We start from the raw sequence: 27,297 nt of genomic DNA, 5'->3' as shown, positions 1-27,297 counted from the left end.
GTTCATTAGTTAAAGGGAACCTGTCACCATGATTTTGCGCATAGAGCTGGGGACATGGGCTGCTAGATGGCCACTAGCTCATCTGCAATACCCAGGTCCCACAGCTCTCTGCGCTTTTATTGTGTTAAAAAACCGTTTTGAGTGATATGCAAATGACCTGATATGAGTCCTGTAGCCGGAGATGAGTCAAGCGGAAAGGAGCCCAGCACCGCCCCGCGTCCTCCGAATCTCCTCCTTGCCGGCTGACGTCACAGAGCTGGAGCGCCGAAATCTCGCGATGCGCGAGCTAGCGCATGCGTAGTTCGTTCCCTGTGCTGATGCCAGCACAGGGAATGAACATGATGCCGACACTGCGCATGCGATAGCTCGCGCATCGCGAGATTTCGGCGCTCCAGCTCTGTGACGTCAGCCAGCAAGGAGGAGATTCGGAGGACGCGGGGCGGTGCTGGGCTCCTTTCCGCTGGACTCATCTCCGGATACAGGACTCATATCAGGTCATTTGCATATGGATCAAAACGGTTTTTTAACACAATAAAAGCGCAGAGAGCTATGGGACCTGGGTACTGCAGATGAGCTAGTGGCCATCTAGCAGCCCATGTCCCCAGCTCTATGCACAAAATCCTGGTGACAGGTTCCCTTTAATACATTATTCATGTGGACACAAAAATCATCTTTTGCCAGCAGCAGATCTTGCTGTGTGAACACAATCTGCCGCTGGCAAATAGAGAAATAGAGATCACTGCTCCCCATACTGTGGAGGAGATCTCAGCATGTAAATGCAGCGGTCTCCTTCACTAACGGTTCCTTCCTGACAATCGCCTGCTGTGTCGTCCCTTGTAAAGGGACCTTTATTCATGAAGTGCTTTGCGACAGCCAAATGAAATACGTCTGACTAATTTTGCGCCTAAAAACCAACTTGATAAATGTGCCCCACTGTGAGAGGAACATTGTTTATACACCCTTCCCACTTGGACATGGTTTGGCCCGCCATATCTTTAACCCTGTACGCCTCAGTTGGAGATTACAACCATTGCAAGAGTAATATTGCCAGCCATGGATTCTGCAGAGAGAGAATTTGGGAAGATAGAGAGGAAAGAGTACTCTAACCCCCATCCTTGCTCTAATCCATACATTGCTATGTGGGGAGATCTTCACTGTGAATTGTTGGAATTGTGTTTTGATACCGTTGGATGTACTACAACTCCCATTCTGCACTGTAGTAAAGAGGGATGTTTATTTTCTACATCTGGCCTGATTACTAGGCATAGCAGTTGTGTGTATGTGCATCCCTTGTGCTAACCTTATCTGAATGTGATGTGCAGCTTTCTGATGGGGTATGCCATAATGTCTGATAGATGTGGATCTGGGACCCAAACTTATCTCCAGAACAAGGGTCCCCTGACACTAACCCCGCATGGTGAAGCAGCTCCTGCCAATGGGGAGGGTTGTCAGGATTATAGAAAGAGCCGAGCTGGGAGCTGTAAGAGAAGCAAATGGGTACAGCTTATCAGCCGGAATCACTGCGGACTCAGTCTCCGGTATGTACCGTATAGAGGCAAACTAGGTGCCTGAAGCATGTAAGCGCTGTATGTGTACCTGTACTGGACATCATAAAGCTACAGTTTTTACTGGAATTGGATGTTGGAATTTTTCTGCTCTATATGTATCACCAGCTGGTAGATATCTATCAGATATTTAGACATGTCTAAGATAGGAATATTTGAAAAAATGTATGTACAGCGTTCTACGAGAAATTACAGAAGAATTGTAATATTGCTTCTAGCCTGTAGATGGCGCTGCTGTTTTTGTCTAATGGATTTTTATATATATATATATTTTTTATAAAAAACATAAGCGCTTATTAAGAGTCGGCTATAGAGATAGATCTACACTTTGACTATGCCTGAATCTGGTGTTGTACATGTCATTAGAGGAACTAGATTATTATTATTATTATTATTATTATTTTTTTATGATCAAGACATGAAATATTGTTACATCATCATCTGTCTGCTACATCATCCATTACCATAGCCCTTAAGAGTTCACATCAGCGTTCAGCCTTTCCGTTCTTCTGCTCCGTTATAGGAACAGAAGAACGGAAAGGACAGATTCGGTACATAACTGAGCCGAACGGAGCCTACGGACCCCATAGACTATAATGGGGCCCGGTAGGTTTCTGCTCAGAGGAAGATTTTTGAAGCAGAGACAAAAGTCCTGCATGCAGGACTTTCTCTGAGCGGAAACCTAACGGACCCCATTATAGTCTATTGGGTCCGTAGGCTCCGTTATGTGCTGAATCCGTCCTTTCCGTTCTTCTGTTCCTATAACGCAGCAGGAGAACAGAAAGGCTGAACGCTGATGTTAACTCAGCCTAATGTATAAACTATTCTGGTTTGGGCAATATACTGTTATCCATATGCAAAGTAGAATATTTAAAGGGGTTGTCTCATCATGGACAATGGGGGCATATTGCTAGGATATGCCCCCATTGTCTTATAGGTGCGGGTCCCACCGCTGGGACCTGCACCTATATCGAGAGCGGAGCCCAGAAAGTTAAGGAGGGTGCACTGCGCATGTGCAGCCGTCCTCAATTTATTTTCTTTGGGGCCGGCGAAAATAGCTGCGCGCTTGGCTATTTTTCCGTTGGCCCTATAGAAATGAATGGGAGCGGAGGCCTCGCATGTGCGGTACGCTCCCATTCACTTCTATGGGGAGCCAGCTTGGTGGTGGCCGGACCGGAGTCCTCCAACCACCACCTTGCGGGGCCGCGTTCTCTATATAGGTGAGGATCCCAGCAGTGGCACCCGCACCTATCAGACAATGGGGGCATATCCTAGCGATATGCCCCCATTATCCATGGCGAGACAACCCCTTTAAATATTCTACTTTCCAATGGGGGCATATCCTATATGCCCCTATTGTCCATAATGAGACAACCCCTTTCCCGTTGACGGTTTCAGGCCCAGATATTATATCTTACCTGGTCTAATATACATAAAGTGGGTCTTAGTCCTTGTCCGCTGCCGCTTGATGCGCCTAAGTTATGTTTCTGGTGTAAATTTAATTCATTTTCTACGCCAAAAACAGGCGTAGAAAATGATGAATCAGACAGGCCTGCTGGCCCGCCCCTTCAGCGCCCTCGCCACACTCCCTTTTCCCACCACCTTGGAAAAGTGGCGTTAGCGGGGAAAAGTCACAGATTCAGCCATAAATCCCCTTTGCGACCATATCTGCGACAAAAGTACGCCAAGAAGTGGCGTGCTACCCATAATAAATTCCCCCCTCCCCCAAGCCTTTTATGTGTAACTTAGATTTATTTCCAGCTTATGGAATTAAAGGTTCCTATACGGGGTGTTTTTAACACTTTCTCTGAATTGCCACCATTGGCTCCTTTAGGTCTCATTGAAAGGTACCCATAACACAGAACATGGAGTCTGGGCTGCAGGCAGCATGTTCTAGAGCAGGAGGAGCTGAGCAGATTGTTCTATAGTTTTGTGGGAAAAAATTCAATGTAGCTTGTCATTTATTGATTGAAATGACTTCTCTTTCTATGTTTAGGAGTCCAGTGCTTCTCTGTATGCCCAATCCTTCTCCGGATCTGTGGCGTTCCATCTTAGTAATACCCCTTTAATTGTGAATAACTTGTCACTGTTGGCTTCTCATCTGTGGTCCCCAACCATAGGAGATATGACTACAACACAACATCCATTGACGCTATTTCACGCATATTCTAATCCCCAAATAACCACTATTTGCAATGTTATCAAAGTTAGGATTTCTCATTTTTTCACATTTTAATATGTTCCTCCTGATTATTATTTTTTTTTTTGTGGAATTAGATCCCCAAGTACAAGGTACAAAAGGCCGGGGGGCCAACCTTATTGCATAGTGAAAACTCTCCAGGGGGTGAAGGCGACACACTGGCCCCTTTTTAAATCCCAACCAGTGCCTGGAATCGGTGTCACTGGAGCTGAGTAGGTAAGTCTTTTTCTTTTCTGAACAGCAGTGGCCTTGTAATAGAAGACGACGATTGAATTCTGAACATCAATGCAGTACAATAGAAAAATCTCATCTTTATTTCCAAACACACAGCAACAAAGTCATTTCCACAGAGCACAATAAGAAAAAGTCTCCAAACTGATGCACAGGAACATGGGTTGGGGGCAGGTAAGGCAAGATCGCTTCTCCCACTGTGTACATACTAATCTCATGCCTTCGCATTTGTAATCCTATCCCTTTAATAGACTGTGAGCTCTATAGGTAATTTATTTTTTAGAAAATAAACTGATAGTAGACTCCCCAGTGATCCGGTGCCATCTGCAAGGAAATCCAACAAGTATCCTAGCAAGTCTTGTCCCAAGATTCACAGGGTAGGTGGTAAATGTGGTAGGTAGGGGTCTAACCACTGGGACCCCCACCGATCATGAGTTCGGTGTCCTGTGTATTCCTGTATGAATGGAGCATGCTGCTGCTCCATTCAGATGTATGAGGCTGATGGAGATAGTCAAGTGCTGTACTTGACTTCTCTCAGGTAGTCCCACAGAGATGAATTTGGTGGCAGCCTACATGCTTCTCATGATCGGTGGTGGTCCCAGTGGTCAGACCTGCACTGATCAGAACTTATTTAAAAGCTATGAACACCTTCGGGGCAATTGTTTATCATTGCATTTTACTCATTTCAGGCTAAAAAAACTTTTTTTCAGTTGGTCTTTAATAAAAATGTTCAGTCGTTTTTGAGATACAAGGGGTTAAAAAACCAGTCCGGTTGAAGAGTATCATTTCTCAGTCCCGTCAGCTGCCAGCTCATGTGAAGCCTTATCTCTGATCTCCTGACCTCATAAAGCATTCATTATAGCTAAACGCTTATCAAACTGATAAGTGTATGGCTTAAGGCTATTACACAGCACGATGTGGCAGACGATTGTCGGAGGAGACGGCTGCTATTACATCCGCAGCATGGGGAGGAGCAATCACTATGCCATCGCTTGTCCCCATGCTGTATAGTGGTTTTCCGGCGGCAGATCGTGATTAGACACCACGATCTGCCGCCTGCAAATGATACTTTTTTCACATGTTGAAAGGTTTGGTTTGCTCATTCATGGGGCAATTGGCAGCAGTATTACACTGCAAGATGATCGATAACGAACGTTCTTTCGATGATCATTAGTAATCATCTGCCAAAAAAACAGCAGGTGTAATACAGGCTTTAAATGAGGTCAGGAGATCAGAGATAAGATCTACACATGATCCATCAGTTGACTGGACTGAGAAGTGATACTCTGCAAACAGACTACTTTTGTAACCCCTGTATCTCAAAAATGGTCGAACATTTTTAATAAAGACCAATTAAAAAAAAATGGTTCTTAGCCCAAAACGAGTAAAAGGCAATCATAAAAAAGAAATTGGCCCAAAGATATCCATAGCCTTTGAGCATCACGTTGAAATCTTTTTGCGTGGACAGGCTCCAGAGAGAGAAGCTTTTTGTAGGTACTATGGGGGACATTTATTAAGTCAGGTGTTTTAGACGCCGGTCTTAATAAAGGCCCAAAGCTGGCGGTGGATCGCCGTAGTTATGAAAAGGCGCCGGCCTCTCCATAACTTCTGTGCATCCAGCGCAAGCTCTAAATGTAAGACAGCTTCCAAGCTGTTTTACATTTAGACCATTTTCTGTAACAGGCGTAGAAAAAGATGAATGAGATGGGCCTACCGGCTCTTCCCCGCCCACAATTTTAGACCTGGCGTGAGCGGGGCAAAGTTGCAAATAGCGGTTCAACTGCCCGTTGCGCCGACATCTGCGCTTGAAATACGTCTAACTTAGGCTTATCTCAGTTTAGTAATTAAGCCCCTATGTGCTTTGGAGTATTGATGAAGGTCCCCTATGAAAGGCTACCCGTAAAAAAAAAAAAAAAAAACTGTCTAATGTACATTTTGGCCATCAGCAGTATAGAGTAATATGTGTGTGTGCTGCAAAAATTGATGGTTGTGTGCTGCAATTTCCTGACACAGGACTGTGACATCATAGAACCTGTAGCTTTAAGTCTAATGTCAATCACACGTCAGTCCCACCCATCGTCAGATGCTCAGCATTGAAAACAATAGGAGCTGTACAGTACCAGCACATTACAATATGTTTCACATAGGTAAACTCCCGGAGAACCTGTTTAACATGAAGCGTCCCCTCCATATATGTGGGTGTAGATGAAAGATCCCCCACAAACACAATACAGAGGTCGCTCATTACTGCATACTGGTATATTTAGATGGACGTCCATCTTACGAATATCTGACTTACGATCAGTCACTCCATTGTCCTGTAAACAAAAGATTTGATTGTCCTTTTGGCAATGAACGCACAGCACAGTACATCACTAGAGATCATACGGCACCCGTCAGCCTGTATACAACAAAATGACACAGCTTATAGGGTTTTAGAATAGGAATGTGCAATATACATATAATAAGGCTGCGTTCATACTAGTTTCTATTAGGCCTCATGCACTCAACCATAATTTTGCTCTCATTCATCCATGTCCTATTCTTGTCCATTTTGGGGAAAGGGGAAAATTCGGGATGCAAACAGCCAGTATCTGTGGTATTACCGTACCGCAAAACGTATACGGTTGTGTGCACCAGGCCTTAGTTAGGTTTTCACTGTTATTTTATAACCAAAATATACTATTCTTTCCGGTAAAAAATAAAAAGGAAAACTTATGGAGTCATTAGCATTTGCCTTAAAGTGCACCTGTCAGCAGAATCAACCCTATTAAACCAGACATACCGCCTGGTAGGGTTGATCCTGCTAATTATAAAGATACCTGTCTTGTGAAAATCGGTTGCGGCGTTCCTTAGAAAAAAGACTTTTATACTTTATGCAGTTGAGGGCCTCAGTGCACCTCTAGACAAAAGTGTTATTTTCAAAGACGCAGCAGCTTTATCAAACCTCGTGCAACGGATAGTAAATTTAACGAAAATTACGTTAGTGCAGACTCAAGAAAAACTGACTTCGAAAATTCCCCTCATGGAAAATTCCCTAGTCAAACAGAATAATATTTCCTGTGCTGTTTTGGCTGCTAGGGGAGCGGCCCTGTCCCCATTCTGCAGCGCTCTTACATAGGACTGCATAGTCTGCTGAAAGATCCGCTTTAACCTGCGTCCTGCGGGGCCTGATGATCTAGGTACTAATAATCCGCACCCCCACTGCTGCTTACACTGCCTGTATCTAAACCTCTGGTCCCCAATGCAATTCTGGATTAAAATTAGACATTGGGGATTATGATTCATGGATGACAGATCACGTCTCTTTATTACAAAGCCTCAATATGACCATAAGGCCTGGGATCCGAAATTACGTTACTTGTCCTTTTGAGATAAATGAAAGCACATATTACATGACACCAGTCTATTATCGCCGTACAGGCGATGCTGCTATTGCAGCGTATTGCCGCAGAGCACCCTTCTCCCTAGTCCTCTTGCAGTCATATTAAAATTCAATAAAAAAAATGATCTGGCCACTACTGATACTGACTATTACTAGACATGTCCTTCAGGATATACATATGAGTCTGCTTTAGAGCTCATGCCCACGAACGTAAGGGCTCCGTGCCCGTGCTGTGGACCGCAAATTGTGCTCCTCAATGCACGGGCACCGACCGTGGGGCAGCCGCATGTGGATCGCGAATCCATTCACTTGAATGGGGTCCGCGATCCGCATCCGACGGTCCGCACCGCAAAAAAGTAGTGCGGAGGCACGGCCAGAAACATCACGGAAGCACTCCGTAGTGCTTCTGTGGGGTTCCGATCCGTGCTTCCGCATCTCCGGATTTGCGGACCCATTCAAGTGAATGGGTCCGCATACGTGATGCGGAATGCACACGGCTGGTGACCCGTGTATTGCGGTACCGCCTCAGCACAGGCACGGAGCCATTACGTTCGTGGGCATGAGCCCTTATAGTTATACTTTTTAACATTTATAGTTTTTCAGTAAATTTTGCCCTCTGCCAACTTGCACTTTTTTTTTGGTTGAAAAAAACAACCACAAAAATAAAAATAATAGCTTATAGGCCTTAAAGTGTTTTGTGTTGCTTTGCATATGGCTACTAAAGGGAGATGTCCGGTAAACTGTAAGATTATTGGCTATTTCATAGTAGTCTATGGAGCAGATTTATGAAACTGATGTAAAGTAGAATTGGCTTAGTTGCCCGTAGCAACCAATCAGATTCCACCTTTACATTTTCACAGCTCCTTTGGAAAATGAAAGCTGGAATCTGATTGGTTGCTATGGGCAACTAAGTCAGTTCTACTTTACACCATTTTTGATCAATCCGCCCCTATGTGCATATTCCCTGCAGGTTCTAACAGCTTTGTGCTCCCTGTGTTTGCGTTACAGTATGGTTTCCACACGGTAGCCGTTAGTTTCAGTCCATGGCACTGATTTGGTGATACCTGAAAATGTGTGACTTCTTGTATCCTGTTCAGGCAGCAGTGGATGCACCCACACGGACACTCACACAGACAACTACGCTTTAAGATTTTATTTAGGGAGGATCGAATCGAGTTCGGATGAAACTTTCAAAGTCGATTTGCATAAAACTTTGTTCTAATACCGTACGGAACAGGAGCTCCGTACAGTATCAGAATGTATTGGCTCCAATGAGCCGAAGTTATGAGACTTTGCGCATAACTTCATAAATGAATTTGTACTGTAAAAAAACATTTCCCAAACTCGGGTTCGGTCCCAACCGGGTTCGCGGAGCAATAACTTCGGCTCATTGGAGCCAATACATTCTAATACTGTATGGAGCTCCTGTTCCGTACAGTATTAGAACAAAGTTTTATGCAAATCGACTTTGAAAGTTTCATCCGAAGTCGATTCGCTCATCCCTAATTTTATTCAAAAATGGCTACTGTAAATTATGCTTTAAGAGGGCTTAAAGGGGATATCCAAGACCTATAATGCCCCCCATATGCCCAGGCCCCTTACACAGACAGTACTTACCTCACTCCCCAGCACCTACGTTGCTTCTGATGCCAGCATGGCCGCCGCTGCATCTCCCTGTCACACCTCCCTAGCATCGCAAGTGACGCATTATAGCCCTTGGATAACTCCTTTAAAGGTGTATTCCAGTAACAACAGCAATCCCTTATCCATTGGATAGGTGATAACTGTTAAATTGGTGGGGGGGGGGGGGGGGGTGACTGCTGGGACCACCACCATCACTAGAACGGGGTTCTTGTGGTTAAAGGTGTTGTCTCACTTTAGTTATAAATTTTTCTATACACTGCTCGTTTCCAGGGGTTACGACCATCCTGCAATTCAGCATTGGTGGTTGTGCTTGCACACTATAGGAAAAAGCGCTGGCCTCTCTAGTGGCCGCTACCATGGGAGCTCACGTAGGCACACATGGACAGCAACTCTCATTCTGGCCACCTCGTATCTGTGCTGCTACAGTGGACATAACCCCTGGAAATCCTGGCTTGCAGATGTCCGGCAGTGAATAGACACTCAAAGGAAGGAGAGTAGCTGTCGTCTCCTTACTGAATCCAGCTCTTTGAAAGAGAGGTTGTCCCAGGAAGACCAGTTTCAGTGTGTGGACAGAAAGCCTCATCATGAAGCAAGGCCGCACGGTTGCTGAGAGCTTGGTGGCCATCCCGGGTAAGCGGCATCCTAGGGCCCAGAACGGACGAAGGTCAGTACACCCGTTTACTCCATGCTTTACACTAGTGGCGACTGAAAAACAGAGACTAAGCCTAGGCCTGAAACTAGATAGCTAGTTAGGGTTGTGTTATTGCCAGGTTGTTCGGGACTGTTCTGCGGCGCAGTATTGACGTTGCAGGCTCTGCTGTGTCCGCCATCGGCTAGGCCTGTCCAGTGGGCAGGGACATTGACTGTGAGTCCGGGATATAGTGTTTTCTATGCTTATTTGTATTGTTTTGGTTTTGGTTATGCCTGTGTTATTACTTTTTTGCCTAAGTAAAGTTTCTGTTCTTGCATTGTAAGCTGGTGTCAGTGTCGCTTTCCTTGTCTGTGACTTCGCTGTATCCTGGGGAGCCCACCCCAGTACACGGCTTACACACCCACCAGCACTGATGCAGATTTGTTTCCATTACAGCTGTACTGCAGTTGTGTATAAACCTTACACTATGTATCTTTATAGATGCATATACAGCTCAGCTACATGTGGCTACTCCAGTCCCCTAACATCACTTTGGCTGAATGGCTTCCTATACAGCCCTGCTACATCTTTATTCTACTCCCCCACTAGCACTGTGTCTGAAAAGCTTCATATACAGTTCTGCTACATCTGTCTTTTTATCTCTTCAACCAGCACTGTGTCAGAACAGCCGCATATTCAGCACTGCTACATCTGTTTCTCTCTTCCATCAGCATTGATGCTGACCCGCCACCTATACAGCCCTGCTACATCAGTTTCTCTCTTCAACCAGCACTGTGTCAGAACAGCCGCATATTCAGCTATGCTACATCAGTTTCTCTCTTCCACCAGCATTGATGCTGACCCGACACATATACAGCTCTGCTACATCAGTTTCTCTCTTCCACCAGCATCGATGCTGACCCGTCACATATACAGCTCTGCTACATCAGTTTCTCTCTTCCACCAGCATTGATGCTGACCCGCCACATATACAGCTCTGCTACATCTGTCTATTCCCTTCCCCACTAGATCAGCCCCCATCAGCCTCAAACAGCCCCCCATCAGCCTCAAACAGCCCCCCATCAGCCTCAAACAGCCCCCCATCAGCCTCAAACAGCCCCCCATCAGCCTCAAACAGCCCCCCATCAGCCTCAAACAGCCCCCCATCAGCCTCAAACAGCCCCCATCAGTCTCAAACAGCCCCCATCAGCCTCCATATGCCTCAAATAGCCCCCCATCAGCCTCAAACAGACACCATCAGCCCCCATATACCTCCATCAGCCCCCATATGCCTCCATCAGCCCCCATATGCCTCAAACAGCCCCCCATATGCCTCCATCAGCCCCCATATGCCTCTATCAGCCTCAAACAGCCCCCCATCAGCCTCAAACAGCCCCCCATCAGACCCCATATGCCTATAAAATAGCCCCCCCAAGTGCCTCCATCTGCCCCCCCAAGTGCCTCCATCAGCCCCCCCAAGTGCCTCCATCTGCCCCCAATCGTTGGTGGAATTGGTGATGCATGTAAAAAAAATACTCACCCCTTCTGAAGTACTGTCCCGGTCCTCCGCTGGCTCTCCAACGATGTCCGGACTCTTCTCTTCCTCCCACGAACTGTTTGGGTGGCCGTGCATGCGCTAAACTATCTTCCTTTGTGTTGCGTTGGAGCCGCGGCACGAAGGAAAATTGATCAGCGCATGCGCGGCCGCCCGACGTGCGCGCTCCCTGAATGTAAGAGAGGCCGGCCACTGGATCACCAGGGTAAGCTCTGGGCAGCGAATATAAACAATAGAATGGGATTTTTTGATTTTAGAAGAAAACTATAGGATTTTAAAAAGACATTATATTTAGTGAAAGGCTCACTTGGGGGTATATAATTGAATCAAACATGATGAACAAGATGGGAATACCCCTTTAAGGGGGCGGGCCCCTGAGGAGGTCACTGTCAAGGGAGTGGGGTGCTGTGAAACCCACTGTTAAAGGGGGAGTCTGCTGTGAAGGTCAAAGTTAAGGGGATGGGCTGCTTTTAAAGTGGCGGGGCACTGTGGGGGGTCAGTGTTAAGGGGTGGGGGACTGTGGAGTGGTGTTTAACGACACACACAAACATTAAATGAAATATACCCGTGCGAAGCCGGGTCCTTCTGCTAGTTAGGGTATAAAAAATGAAACAGCAGTTACACTTTAAGGGTCCATTCACACGTCCGTTAATGTGTCCGGACCCATTCATTCTCTATGGGGCAGGAATAGATGCGGACAGCACACAGTGTGCTGTCTGCATCCGCATTTCCGGAGCACAGCCCCGAACTTCTGGTCCGCGGCTCTGGAAAAAAATAGAACGTGTCCTATTATTGTCCGCAATTGCGGACAAGAATAGGCAGTTCTATTGGGGCGCCTGCCGGGTGTATTGTGCATCCGCAATACACTACGGACGTGCGAATGGACCCTAAGCATGTGCACACTGCTCCATTCAAAGTCTATGGGACTGCAAAAAGGTAGCTGAACACAGCACTCGGCTGTTTCCCGCAGTCCTATAGCGTTTGAATGGAGTGGCAGCGTGCATCCTAGAGCGGGAACACAGGATAGTGGTGTGTAGTCCTTTATATGAATAGTCTGGTGGCAGACATCTGTGGCATGTACTGAGAATATACACAAATTCTGATAAACACAGTTTCCAGTTTCAGGATCCTATGTTTATGGAGAATGGATTTTCTATGTCCCCGTTGTGCCTTTAGGGACCAGCAGAACCAATCTGTAAAGTCACAGAGAAGCCAGAAACAGGCATTCTCAGTTATAGTCTATGCTGGGGAGAGGGGCGTATTAGAGATGTGCCCTAAATATCTATTATCAACATACCCCTTTAATCCAACAGATGGGACGAAATGCATTGCTGCTGGGCTACAATGGGACACAGCGTTTCACGCACAACACATCCATACGCATGAGCCGTTTTCATCCCGGAGGAGAACAGAAATGGGCACAAGTCTCTAGATCAGGTACTGTGACGTTGTTCACGCTGTACAGATTTGAGGCATTTTTTTTCTGTTCTCTCTTTTCCTATTTCTTTCCTGGTTTTAGCTGGAAAACTGTATGAAACCCTGTGTGAGCAAGGCCTTAGTGCAAATGATATTCCCCGTCTGTCCACAGTAAAAGGAGATGATCTCATCCGGAGAAGTCTAGAAGGTAAAACAAATCTGTCAGCATGAAAATGTCATCCAGCAGAAGGAGCTGAGCAGATTGATATATGGTTTTATGGTTATAGATTCAATATAACATGCAACTTATTCATTTAAACCTCTGCTCTTTCTATGCTTAGGAGTCCTGGAGGCGGTCCTATCAAAGACTGCCAGCCTTCCCTTTATGAGCATACAGCTGCCAATCAGTGAGTAGCTCCACCCACTGGACTCCTAAAAATAGAAAGAGCAGAGATTTCAATGAATAAATTCCATATCTATGCCCAGAAGATTATACATCAATCTGCTCAGCTCCTCCTGCTCTATAACCTGCCGCCTGCAGAGTGGACTGCATGTTCATGGTGACAGGTTCCCTTTAAGCCAAAAGTTATGACTATAGTTATAGATCTTTGTACATAAAACATAACACCTCAGGTGACCACAGTGGTCTCCAACCAGCTTCTAAACTACAACTTCCAGCATTTCCCTGCAGGTTGTCAGGGAATGCTAGGTGTTGTAGTTTGTCCAACAGCTGGAAAGTGCCGAGTTGCAGATCACCACTACCTGCATACCAGCGTCTGTCCCCTTCCATTAGAATCAGTGACACGTAAAGGGAATGTGTCATGACAATATGAACTATTCTTGAAATCAAGTTTTTATGTTAAACATATTTTGGGTTTTTAGAATTTTTGGTGATTTTTTTTTAAAACATTTTTTCATGTCACTATATTAAAAACAATTGTATTAAATCCTGCAATTTTCACACTGGCCACTAGGCCTAAAATAGGTTAAGGCTTCCTGTCTTTTGAGAGCAGCCACATGGGCCATAGACATAATGGACAGGAGGGGACATCATTGACTTCTATGGGAGAGCTTTCTAGGCATGCTCTGTGTCCTGTGCAGAGGTCAGGAGGGAGTAGATAAGCTGTGATATCACCTATTGTGAATGGCGGATCCTGTCTTATCTGTACAAAAGTGTAAAGCTGGATTTACACGGGCCAACTGAGCAGACGATTATCAGGAAGGAAACGTTCCTTCCGACAGTCGGTTGCTCATTCAGTGAAGGAGACCTAACATTTACATGCAGCGATCTCCTTCACTGTATGAGGACGAGGGATCACTATTGCGATTCATGGCTCCTGAGCAGCAGATCGAAAAACAGCACGATCTGCTGCCCAGAAACTATGATCGGTGGTGTCTGCACGAGTAGCAGGATCACCCAATGATCGGCGGCACATTTAGCCGGGCAGATGATCGGGAAAGACTGTTCACAGGAATGGTTGTGATCGATAATCTCGGGAATTATTGGTGCGTCTAAATGTATTTTAAGGCCTGTATTACACCAACAGATTATCTGACAGATTTTCTGATTAATCATTGGTCAGATGGCCGTTTTCACACACAGATCTTTTGTTATACACATCAACTATTGGTCTGATTGGACAGATATTGGTCAGATAATCTGTTGGTGTAATACAGACCTTAGGCCTCTTTCACACGGGCGTCATGGATTTGGGCCGGATAAGATGCGGGTGCATCGCGGGAAAATGCGTGATTTTTCCGTGCAAGTGCAAAACATTTTAATGCGTTTTGCACGCGCGTGAGAAAAATAGGCATGTTTGGTACCCAAACCCGAACTTCTTCACAGAAGTTTGGGTTTGGGATCGGTGTTGTGTAGATTGCTATTATTTTCCCTTATAACATGGTTATACGGGAAAATAATAGCATTCTGAATACAGAATGCATAGTACAATAGGGCTGGAGGGGTTAAAAAAAATACAAAATAATTGAACTCACCTTAATCCACTTGTTCGCGCAGCCTGGCTTCTTTTCTTTCTTCTTTCTTCAGGACCTGGGTAAAGGACCTTTGATGACATCACTGCGCTCATCACATTATCCATCGCCAGGGTGATGGATCATGTGACGGACCATGTGATGAGCACAGTGACGTCACCACAGGTCCTTTTCCTCCTGCACAGCAAAGAAGAAGAAAGAAGAGAAGCCGGGCTGCGCGAACAAGTGGATTAAGGGGAGTTAAATTATTATAATTTTTTTTTTTAACCCCTCCATCCCTTTTTTACTAAGCATTCTGTATTAAGAATGCTATTATTTTCCCTTATAACCATGTTATAAGGGAAAATATTAATGATCGGGTTCCCTATCCTTGACTTTTCATTGTAATCCTGTCTGTGGTGATAATAAGATGGCTACTGAAAAGTTACCTGTGCAGAACAGGAAATCATGACCTATTATTAGGCCTAGTGACCAGTGTCAAAATTGCAGGATTACCGGTATATACATTTTTTTAGATATAGATACAGACATGGAAAAATGAAACAAAAAACTCACCAAAAATTAAAAAAAAAAGTTTAACATAAAAACTTGATTTAAAAAATAGGTCATTTTTCTGATGATACCACAAGCAGATATTACAAAATGCTGCTCTCATCCCGGACTCCCAGACTGATCCTGGTGTTTTCAGTGATAGAACATGGGGGGGTCTGCAGGTGTATAGTCCTCCGGCGCTGCTGAGGGGCATAGAGTCCGTCTATAGGCGGACTGTTGATGGCAGAGCTTGGACCATTGTGCGGTAAGGTTGAAATGGGCCAGAACCCAGCCCAGCGACGGAAAAGGAACCGGCAACATCTGTAATTAGAAATGTGGCAATTACTATGGTGGCACATACCAGCAGAGGGCACACTTTTCTAGTAGTAGTTTAGCTAATGAAATCTATATAACATCAGCGTATATAGTGGTGCTCCAGCCAATTGCGCTAAATGTACATCACATGATCTAAAAGAGCCTATATAACACATCAAACTGTAAACTACATCTGACACAAAGCATAAAACATTATTTTTCCTGTCTGCAACGTGAGTGCATTTTGTGCTACACTAAAGATCAGTGTGAACATTTATGATCGCTCCTGCCTTCAGGCTGTGATTTCTGTTTTCCAGCAGTTAGGCCTCATGCACACAGCAGTATTTTTTTTCAATATTCTATCAGTTTTTAAGAAAATGAATAGCACACTGTCCCATATATTTCTATGAGGCCATGCACCCATCTGTTTTTTTCACTGATCCGTGTGCCCAATCCACAAAGCTCATCGCAGGTCCTACAGTGGGATGCGAAAGTTTGGGCAACCTTGTTAATCGTCATGATTTTCCTGTATAAATCGTTGGTTGTTACGATAAAAAATATCAGTTAAATATATGATATCGGAGACACACACAGTGATATTTGAGAAGTGAAATGAAGTTTATTGGATTTACAGAAAGTGTGCTATAATTGTTTAAACAAAATTAGGCCGGTGCATAAATTTGGGCACCACAAAAAAGAAATGAAATCAATATTTAGTAGATCCTCCTTTTGCAGAAATGACAGCCTCTAAACGCTTCCTGTAGGTTCCAATGAGAGTCTGGATTCTGGTTGAAGGTATTTTGGACCTTTCCTCTTTACAAAACATCTTTAGTTCATTCAGGTTTGATGGCTTCCGAGCATGGACAGCTCTCTTTAAGTCACACTACAGATTTTCAATTATATTCAGGTCTGGGGACTGAGATGGCCATTCCAGAACGTTGTACTTGTTCCTCTGCATAAATGCCTTAGTGGATTTTGAGCAGTGTTTAGGGTCGTTGTCTTGTTGAAAGATCCAGCCCCGGCGCAGCTTCAGCTTTGTCACTGATTCCTGGACATTGGTCTCCAGAATCTGCTGATACTGAGTGGAATCCATGCGTCCCTCAACTTTGACAAGATTCCCAGTCCCTGCACTGGCCCCACAGCCCCACAGCATGATGGAACCACCACCATATTCTACTGTAGGTAGCAGGTGTTTTTCTTGGAATGCTGTGTTCTTTTTCCTCCATGCATAACGCCCCTTGTTATGGCCAAATAACTCAATTTTAGTTTCATCAGTCCACAGCACCTTATTCCAAAATGAAGCTGGCTTGTCCAAATGTGCTTTATCCCACCTCAAGCGGCACTTTTTGTGCTGTGGGCGGAGAAAAGGCTTCCTCTGCATCACTCTCGCATACAGCATCTCCTTGTGTAAAGTGCGCCGAATGGTTGAACGATGCACAGTGACTCCATCTGCAGCAAGATGATGTTGTAGGTCTTTGGTGCTGGTCTGTGGGTTGACTCTGACTGTTCTCACCATTCGTCGCTTCTGTCTATCCGAGATTTTTCTTGGTCTGCCACTTCGAGCCTTAACTTGAACTGAGCCTGTGGTCTTCCATTTCCTCAATATGTTCCTAACTGTGGAAACAGACAGCTGAAATCTCTGAGACAGCTTTCTGTATCCTTCCCCTAAACCATGATGGTGAACAATCTTTGTCTTCAGGTCTTTTGAGAGTTGTTTTGAGACGCCCACGTTGCTACTCTTCAGAGAAAATTAAAAGAGGAGGGAAACTTACAATTGAACCCTTAAATACTCTTTCTCATAATTGGATTCACCTGTGTATGTAGGTCAGGGGTCACTGAGCTTACCAAGCCAATTTGAGTTCCAATAATTAGTTCTAAAGGTTTTGGAATCAATAAAATGACAACAGTGCCCAAATTTATGCACCTGCCTAATTTTGTTTAAACAATTATAGCACACTTTCTGTAAATCCAATAAACTTCATTTCACTTCTCAAATATCACTGTGTGTGTCTCCTATATGATATATTTAACTGACATTTTTTATCGTAACAACCAACGATTTATACAGGAAAACCATGACGATTAACAAGGTTGCCCAAACTTTTGCATCCCACTGTATTTCTGTTTTATTTTGTGGATGAGAATAGCCCCTCCTATTGATGGGCACACCGGAGCTGTTTGTCAAAGATCCAATTTTTGCAGACTGAAAATCAGATACCGAAAATACGGGTGAACAGCACTCCTTAGTGATGATGCTGCGGGTGCTCGTCTCCAGGAGGGGTGGTAAAAAGCCCCCCAAGAAAGCAACTGATGGATGTCAAAAAAAATAAAATAAATGGAGACAGCACATCCAAAAGGTGGAATTCCGAGGTTTGCAAGTTCGCAATGTGAGTCTGTTTTTTCTTTTGCGATAATACCGCACCGATGCGGACAGCACACAGATGACATCCCTCAGCATTTTTTTGCAGCCCCATAGAAATGAATTGGTCCGCATTCAATCTGCAAAAAATGCAGATCGGATGCTGACTGAATATTACGGTCGTGTGCATGAGGCCTTACTGTGGCAGCTTCCATCTGCGACAACATACGCATGGCATAAGAAAACCAATGCTGACACCTCTGACCGATAAGCCGAGGACAAAAGGACTGGGCCGTTGATCTCCACCAGCGTGATCCTTATTTCCCCTGACATCTGGGTGAGAGTCCGGCATAAGATGTCATCTGGTTCTACCAACATTTATCTGATGTGTGGCCTGCCTGCTACTTGTTGACTTGAATGGAGGAGTGTGAGAATAATTTTGTCCTGTGCAGTATCCACTAAGCAGGGACAGTACAGGAACACACAGCATTATAAATCATTATAATGCTGTTAATTTTTGTCACATCAGCAGTGTTCAGTCCAGGAGATACCCCAGTCACATGGAGAGTATTTCCTGGACTGAATACACTCATGTGAATTTAGCTTTATAGATTCACTATCTAACTAATAGTCTGGTGAGAATAGACATCGGAGAAGGATCAGATTAATAGATTCATGACTCTGTATGATTCTACCTGGTGAGGTGGCATAAATCTTCATATCTGGAAGGACAATACCTCCACCTGCCTATCTTCTCCAGAAGATCCTGAAGGAACCCAGAATACTATAGGATCTGGGTTTTTACTCACATACTGTGCGTGGTTATCCCCAATAATTTTTTTTCAGGGCCCAGACATCCCCTTTAAATTTCAGGATGTTTTAGGATGACCACTGTAAGTTAAAACCATTGTAAAAAAAAAAATGGTAATTGGTTGTGAAGCGACCAAAATGTCACCCAAAATAAGAAAAAGTGAAGAGTAAAGACTAATAAAAAGATAGTAATACAAATCATGTAAGTACTTACATATAAGGGTACATTCACACGACCGTATGTGTTTTGCGGTCCGCAAATTGCGGATCCGCAAAACACGGATACCGGCCGTGTGAATGTAGCCGGCCCTATGATAGAAATGCCTATTCTTGTCCGCTCTAGGACATTCTCTATCTTTTTTGCGGGGCCGCGTAACTGATCTACGGATGCGGACAGCACATTGTGTGCTGTCCGCATCTTTTGCGGCCCCATTGAAATGAATGGGTCCGCACCCGTTCCGCAAAATTGCGGAACGGATGCAGAGCCAAAAATGCGGACGTGTGAATGTAGCCTAAAAGTGAGAAAGAGCTGCTGGAAACTGGAAAGTACTTTCTATATAGATGACAGGTGCTTCTTCAGGATCCTGTACAGTACACACATTGGGTAAGATGTACTAATCCTGTTATGTCTAATGAGGGCGTAACGTATCCAATGCGCTGCACCAGAAAAGTGGAGTATTTTTGTTCGTTTTGTCAGTGGAGTAAGCATTAATGAACAATTTTCCATACGGAAACAAAAATGAGAAGGTGAAAAGAAAGTGCTTACCGTGCATGCGGTAGGCGTTCTCGGAAGCCCTCGGTACAGCAGATGACCAACAGAGGGCTGACACAGCTGTGAGCATAGCCTAGGCAAATAGCTGCCTGATTGAGGTAGAAGGTAGAGCTTGAAGGAGGTCCAGTGGAGAACAGATTAACAAGCTGCACTGCATGGAAAGGAGCCCAGCAGAAGAGGAAAGCAGCCACAATAGCCAGGGCCATGCGTGTGACCCTCCGGCTGCGCTGAGATGGAGCCCTTTGGACTCTTTTCATAACCCTAGAAAGGTGGTGAAGGGTGAGGGAGTACAACACCACTATGACTGACAACGGCAGTAGAAATGTCAGGAGGCTGTGCATCAGGGTGTACCAGTAAAGGGACGGTGGTGCTCCAGGAAGATCCAGTACACACAGGGCCACGCCATCCCCCCATCTAACTCCAGAATAAAGGAGAGCAGGGGTGCTGAGGAGAAGTGAGCACAGCCAGACGCAGCCTGTGACGATCCACGTACAACGCACACTCCGTCGTTGGCCCATGGTAGAGGAGTGCACCACAGCCACATATCTGTTGGAAGAAAAGGGAAGGCAAATGCAGTAGTATTAGGGCTCTGCTGTGTATAGCAATATACAACACATTTATTTCCAAATCTGAAATATTAGCAAAGCAATGTCAAATACAATGTGCCCACATATGCCTGTCATTTGTAGACATATACAGCAGATAGCACAGTTTAGGGATATTGGGGGACATTTATCAAACTGGTGTAAAGTACAACTGGCTTAGTTGCCAATTCTTGCTACCATCACCTCTTTGTATCATATGGGTGTCAGCCAAGGGCCATGTTGGGCACTGGTCGAAGTGGAGCTGGCTCATTTGTTTTCACGGCTTTCAGTGACTGTTACTTTACTTTGTCTTTGTATATATAATATATATATCTTTTTATCATAGTTTAGTAAACTTTTTGTGCACCTAAGTCGTGTTAAAGGCTATGTACACCTTTGGAGGCAATTTTTTTTATGATTGCGTTTTACTTATTTTTGGCTAAAAATCATATTTTCAATAGAAATTTTCAATTAAAAATATTGAGCCATTCTGTCACAAAGGGTTAACTGTTTTTCTAATTGTGTGACTAGTACTTTCACTTTCACTTTGTGCCATCAGCTAACAAACTTTCACGGGGCGCCAAAGGCGCACTCGGTCTCCCATCAGCCGCAGACCTGCTGCTTAGCTTCGGGAGCGAGGATCTGTGTTTGGCCTCGTTCCCAGGACGGCTTTGCTAGCTGGGAGGCTCCCTGCTCCTAGGTCTGCCTTGAGCGCCGAGCTGATCACTCAGTGCTCGGCTTGTCTGTCTGTCGATCATGTGACGCTGGCCACGTCACATGACCCTCAGACCCCACTATAAATACAGGCAGCCTGCTGGCCACAGGTTGCCTGTTAATTCTAGGTTCCTGGCTATTTGTTGGACTACTGAATACTCACCTGATTCCGTTCCCTGACGATCCTTTGCCTGCTCCTCCTGTACTGCGCATCCCTCCTGGTATTGTGACCTCGGCTCCCACCTGACTACTCTTTGCGGACTCCTCTGGTACTTCTCTACTCTCCTGGTATTTGACCCCGGCTTCTCCTGACCATTCTTTGCTTAACCCTTTGTACTGCGTAGCTCTCTTGGTTCTGACCCGGTCCGTTCACGTTCCGTATTTTGTCTTGTCTGTCTTCCCTGCACATATCCTAAGTAAAGGACTGTCGTCCAGTTGTCCCCTGTAATCAGGACTCGTGATGGAAAGTAGGCAGGGCCAGGGGTGAGGGTGGAGCGCAGTGGTCACTATCCTTCCCCCTGTGTGTGTGTGTGGACGTGACCGTTACATAAACCTTATCTCTAAACTACTAAGAGTTCCTAAACACTTATTTAATCCACATTCTTTTTTTCATTTTTTTTCACTATTCTTTATTGAATTTTTAATATATATATGACATCAGTGACAGATCTTAGAGCATGTCAGTTATATATGCCAGTATTTGAAAGAAATACAATCAACCATGTGACAGTTAAATGTAAGCAATAGAAACAATTGTCATAATTTCTAAATTCAAACATCATGTAATATATCCCTTCCCACCCCTTTACCCCTTCCCCCCCCCACCCTTTCTTCAGTCTGTCCCCTCCCTACAAATGCCTATTAAAGTGTCCTTTACCCTCATAAATCAAGGCTACCTGCCCTCGATTCTCAGCCCAGCTTAATCTACTTTCAGTAACCCTAAGCCCTCCTTTAGGTCCTCTGTCAAATACCAGGACGTTAACTTAAATGGAGATATAATTCGCTGGTATTCTAAAGCAGGAGTGTATCTGACCAGAAACCTTTTCCACACTTGATAAAGTTTTTTCCCCAGAAGTGTCTTATTATTCAGGGCCTCGAGCCATTCTAAGTGGAATACATGTTTTAATTGAGTGATGACCATGTTTTGAGTTGGAACTGCAGGTTTCAGCCATAGCTGTAATAGACACCGTTTTGCCACCATCAAGAGTTTATGACCCAATGGCGCTAGATGTAAGGCTTCGCCGTCTCCCTCTTTCCCTGTAGATAAAGTGGGTTGGACAATCGCGTGTGTGATAACTAATATTGGAGAGACTTCTCCTTTAAAACTGCTAACATCACGTAGGATCTGACTCATCTGCGACCAAAATTCAACCAGCATTGGACAAACCCAAAGGCCATGGAATAGATCTGACCCTTCCAGCTTACACTTGGGACATGCCTTCAATCTGTTGGTATCTCCCTCTTTACATGGGATGTTAAAGCCATAAGTAGCAAGATGCAATATTTTAACATGCGTTTCCCGCCACTGCTCATTCGTAACCGCACGATATAGGTCTGACAGTCCTGAACAGATGTGCAAATACAAATCCTCCACTCCCAACAGTCCCTTCCATTTGTCAAAGATTTTTTTTCTATCTTTGGATCTCCACTTGTCCCTTAATAAGTGATACAAGGAGGATATTGTGGGTCTAACCGAGGTCTTGAGGAAAAGATCAAACTCATTTCGGGTCCACTCCTGAGACAGATCTCTGATGAGGCTTCTATTATAACTTCTAACTTGCATATATGGCAGGAAGTTTGCTTCCTGTAATCCCCACCTTTCTTCTATCTCCTGTAAAGTAGCCCAAAGGTCCACCCCCTCTCTGAACAGGTCTCCCATTTTAGTTATCCCTTTCTGGGTCCATTTGTCAAAGAGCTTGCTATTTCCGCCCAATTGAAAGCCAGGGTTACGAGACAGCGGGAGGTGCTTGGAGAATTGGTAGGACAAATTAAATTGTTTCCTCAAAATCTTCCACATGAGGACTGTGTCTCTCAATATAAGTGACCTCTTGGCAAAGGTTGGGAGCTTGGGTAAGCTAGTATGCACCAGGGCCATAAGGTCCCAGGGTAACGCCAACTGCGTTTCCAGCCTCAAGTTGGAATAATAGGACGTCTCATTGGCCCAGTCTAACAAATGGTGGCTCAGACATGTCAAATTGTACCCTCTTACGTCCGGGAAGTTCAGCCCCCCATGCTCCCTTCTCAACTTCAACTTGTCTAAGGAAATACGCTGCCTTTTTCCCCTCCACAGGAGTCTTGAGAAACCCCATTCTAATCGGTGAATATCAGCGTGTCTGAGCAAAAGGGTGCCCCCACTGGCAGTTGGTAAGTAACCAGGAGGATGTCTACAGCCAGCATGGCTGAAACACCCTCTCTGGCTACTGCCTACAACTGAGGCTTTATAGGGCCAAGAGGCCACACCCAACAATCAGACACACCCCGTGACTCACACACACTGAAAGGGAGTTAACCCTTCCAAAACCACAGAAGGGAAAACATCAACTTAAAGGGAAAGTGTCCAACACAACAAACACACTGTGGTTGTTGCCGCAGGCAACGACATGGGTGGCAACCGTGTCCTGGGAGTCAGCCCCAAGGCCGGGACACTGCCACCACATGTACACAACGACAAACGTTGCCACGGGCAACCACAGTGCAGGAAAGGTGTCCGTGCACACCACACACTACACAGAGTGCACACAGACAAACGACAGTGCATACATACACACACACACAAACTCCAAAGGGACCGCACGCATACCTGTTGTCCGCGGCAACCGCACCTGAGGCAAACTACAGGGTGGGCCATTTATATGGATACACCTTAATAAAATGGGAATGGTTGGTGATATTAACTTCCTGTTTGTGGCATATTAGTATATGTGAGGGGGGAAACTTTTCAAGATGGGTGGTGACCATGGCGGCCATTTTGAAGTTGGCCATTTTGAATCCAACTTTTGTTTTAAATAGGAAGAGGGTCATGTGACACATCAAACTTATTGGGAATTTCACAAGAAAAACAATGGTGTGCTTGGTTTTAACGTAACTTTATTCTTTCATGAGTTATTTACAAGTTTCTGACCACTTATAAAATGTGTTCAATGTGCTGCCCATTGTGTTGGATTGTCAATGCAACCCTCTTCTCCCACTCTTCACACACTGATAGCAACACCGCAGGAGAAATGCTAGCACAGGCTTCCAGCATCCGTAGTTTCAGGTGCTGCACATCTCGTATCTTCACAGCATAGACGATTGCCTTCAGATGATACGAGATGTGCAGCACCTGAAACTACGGATACTGGAAGCCTGTGCTAGCATTTCTCCTGCGGTGTTGCTATCAGTGTGTGAAGAGTGGGAGAAAAGGGTTGAAATGACAATCCAACACAATGGGCAGCACATTGAACACATTTTGTAAGTGGTCAGAAACTTGTAAATAACTCATGAAAGAATAAAGTTACGTTAAAACCAAGCACACAATTGTTTTTCTTGTGAAATTCCCAATAAGTTTGATCTGTCAAATGACCCTCTTCCTATTGAAAAAACAAAAGTTGGATTCAAAATGGCCGATTTCAAAATGGCCGCCATGGTCACCACCCATCTTGAAAAGTTTCCCCCCTCACATATACTAATGTGCCACAAACAGGAAGTTAATATCACCAACCATTCCCATTTTATTAAGGTGTATCCATATAAATGACCCACCCTGTACATCAAGCCTCAAGCTGCGGTTGAAACAACAACCCAAACCGCGGGCAACTGTATGCGGCTCCCAAGGAGTCACGGCCAAAACCGCGGCCGTGACAGACAGCTAGCACATTTCTTATATTAATAACTGCAGATCTCCCCTGCACAAACCCCACTTGCTCAGGGGCAATCAGGGTAGGCAACATAGTCGCCAGGCGATCAGCCATAAGTTTAGAGAGTATTTTTCGTGTCAACGTTTATGAGAGAAATGGGTCTGTACGACCCCGGGTCTAGCGGATCTTTACCCGCCTTGGGCAGCAGCTTAATGTAGGACACATTCTCCCTGTCAGGGGGCGACTTTCCCTCCAGCACCTCGTTGTAAAGCCTCAGCAGAACTGGGGATATCTGGGTAAGTAAGGTTTTGTAGTACTCCCCCGTATATCCGTCGGGCCCCGGGGCTTTGGAATTACCCAGGTGACGAATGACTGCCTAAGGCTCTTCTATGGAGATATCTGCATTTAGCTGCGTAACCTGGTCTTGTGTGAGCGATGGTAACTGTACCTTATCTAAAAGCGTATCTACTAGGCTAGTATTAGTCTGATCCTCATATAGAGATTTATAATAGTCTCCCACTATTCTGCTAATTCCTGCCGGGTCAGTGATCACTTTGCTATCAGAGTTTCTGAGATCAGATATAAACTGTGGGCGCCTCCTGCCTTTCGCCAGGTTCGCCAACAGACGGCCGGCTTTGTTGCCAAATCTATGCAGGGTGGCTTCAAAAGCCGTAAACCGCAGAGATTCCCTGTCTTTAGTGAGCTTGTCAAAGTCCTGACGCGCCTCAACCCATCTTGTCTTATTTGCTTCGGTGGGATTTCCTAGAAAAGCAGTATAAGAAGTCCTAACTCTAGCGCTAGCTTCTTCCTGTTGTACCAGCACTTTCTTTTTCACCCCGAACACATAGTTCATTATCCTCCCCCTCATCACCACCTAAGACGTATGCCAGAATAAACTGGGATCCTCCATATGCACCTAAGTAGCCTTGTGGTATTCTTCCCACCACCCCACTAGCTTATTCTTGAAGTCCTTGCGAGATAATAACTGGGAAGGGAATCTCCACAGATAGTCTGGGCCTCTTGGATATTCTGTGCTAAGGACTAACTCCACCGGCGCATGATCCGCAATCACCAGGTCTCCCTCTCAAGGAGTGATGTTCCACCCTCCCTCTCAAGGAGTGATGTACTAGGATATAATCTATCCGGGACCACGAATCCCTCGCATGAGAATAAAAGGAGTAGCATCTTTCATCGGGGTGTAGCTGTCGCCAAGGATCCACCAGCCCAGTCACCTGCAGTAGTTTTGACATTATTCCATCCCGAGACCTGGTGTTATTTTCTCTATAGTCATTGCGTTTCCTATCTTCTAGCTCGCTGAGAACAGTATTAAAGTCCCCCCCTACTATCTAATTGGGACACGTATCCTGCAATAACAGCTCTTCCAGCTCTCTATAGAACCTCACATTATTATGATTCGGCCCGTATATATTGTACAAGCTGTATTGAGTCTCCTGCACCTTCAACGACACATGGACCCACCTTCCCTGGCTATCTGACACAGATCCCAGTACCTGACAATTAAGCTGCCCATTAATAAGGATTAACACTCCTGCTTTTCTGTTAACTGCCGGTGAGCCCACAACCTGCGCAACCCACAACTTTTCCATTCTGGAAAAATCCTCCTGACCTAAATGTGATTTCTTGTAGTAGGTCTATATCGGGTTTCAATTTTTTGAGATTCCTGAGTACCCTCCACCTTTTCTGTGGTGTACGTAAGCCATTCACGTTCCACGATATCACTTTTATTGTGCCGAGCTGGGGCAGTAGGGCAATAGACCTAAATTTGTCAGCTCCCGAGTGATAGCCCTAGAACAAAACGCGCTCCCCCTAACCCCAAGATATTAAAATAAAACAAGCAACAAAAATATAACACAAATGGAATGATCGCTTCACCCCCCTAGCTTAACTTTTGTAAACGACTCCCTTTTTTCTGTGCTATAGGACATTAACCGCCACCACACAGCAGCAACTTGGCACTAGGCTAAACCCCCAGAATCAATATGTGAGGCAGGAGCCCGAAGGGTCTAACATGACCCCTTAGGTCCCCAGCCCCCCCCCCCCTCGCCCTCACCACTTTCAACACTGCCAAACAGATAATAAAACTAAGTATGACAGATTATATAAAACCACATAATTACTAACACTGGTCTATCAAGAAACCTTGAACGTTAGCCTCCTCTGCGTCTTTAGAGTCCCAAATCCCACAGCAGTATGCATTAGTCCGCCCCATATGCAGTATGGGCTGAAGTAATTAGCTCTTCTTTGCAGATGCTCTACGACCCCCCGGAGATCTCTGATCTGGAGGCAGTGGTGCAGTTTCCTGAGTTCTGGTCTGCTGACGACCTATCTTCCTGCTTGCCAGGTGAACCCTTCGAAGGGCCAGATGTAAATGACTCATCAGTCCGTTGATAGTCCCGGTTTTCCTTGGTTCGCAGGAGCATCTGTTCTGCTTCCTGGGGGTCTCTATAGAACAGCCACCGCAGCCGAGTAGTCAGCAAAAAGGAGAACAACATGGCCCCGGATCCTGAGGGGCCCTTTACGAGCCCGAAAAGCGCGTAGAATCGCCTCCTTATCCCAATAGTCCAGATACCGCATAATCACCTGGCGCGGCTTCCCTCTAGCATCCGCCATATTGTTGTCTCTGCGACCTTTGCTATCGGGCACCGGGCCGATACGGTGAGCCCTCTCCACCTTATGCTTGCCCTCCAGACCAAGGGCTTCGGGCAGCTCCCGCTCACATACTTCCATCAGAGCTTG

At 45.3% G+C, this 27,297-nt stretch overlaps 1 protein-coding gene across 1 annotated transcript in view; it reads right to left on the bottom strand.

Moving 5' to 3' along the window:
• Positions 1–15,254: 15,254 nt before the first annotated feature.
• Positions 15,255–27,297, bottom strand: part of LOC120986190 (melanin-concentrating hormone receptor 1-like) — a 46,354-nt gene continuing 34,311 nt past the window's right edge. Inside the window, exons 2-3 of the mRNA XM_040414587.1 lie at positions 19,401–19,952; positions 15,255–15,471 (exon numbers count right to left, since the gene is read on the bottom strand). Coding sequence (XP_040270521.1) covers positions 15,255–15,471; positions 19,401–19,952 — 769 coding nt within the window. The remainder of the gene's footprint in view (positions 15,472–19,400; positions 19,953–27,297) is intronic.

Source organism: Bufo bufo, chromosome 1 (genome assembly GCF_905171765.1).
Source record: "Bufo bufo chromosome 1, aBufBuf1.1, whole genome shotgun sequence".
Classification (NCBI taxonomy): domain Eukaryota; kingdom Metazoa; phylum Chordata; class Amphibia; order Anura; family Bufonidae; genus Bufo; species Bufo bufo.
This window is presented reverse-complemented; position numbering and strand designations above follow the sequence as displayed.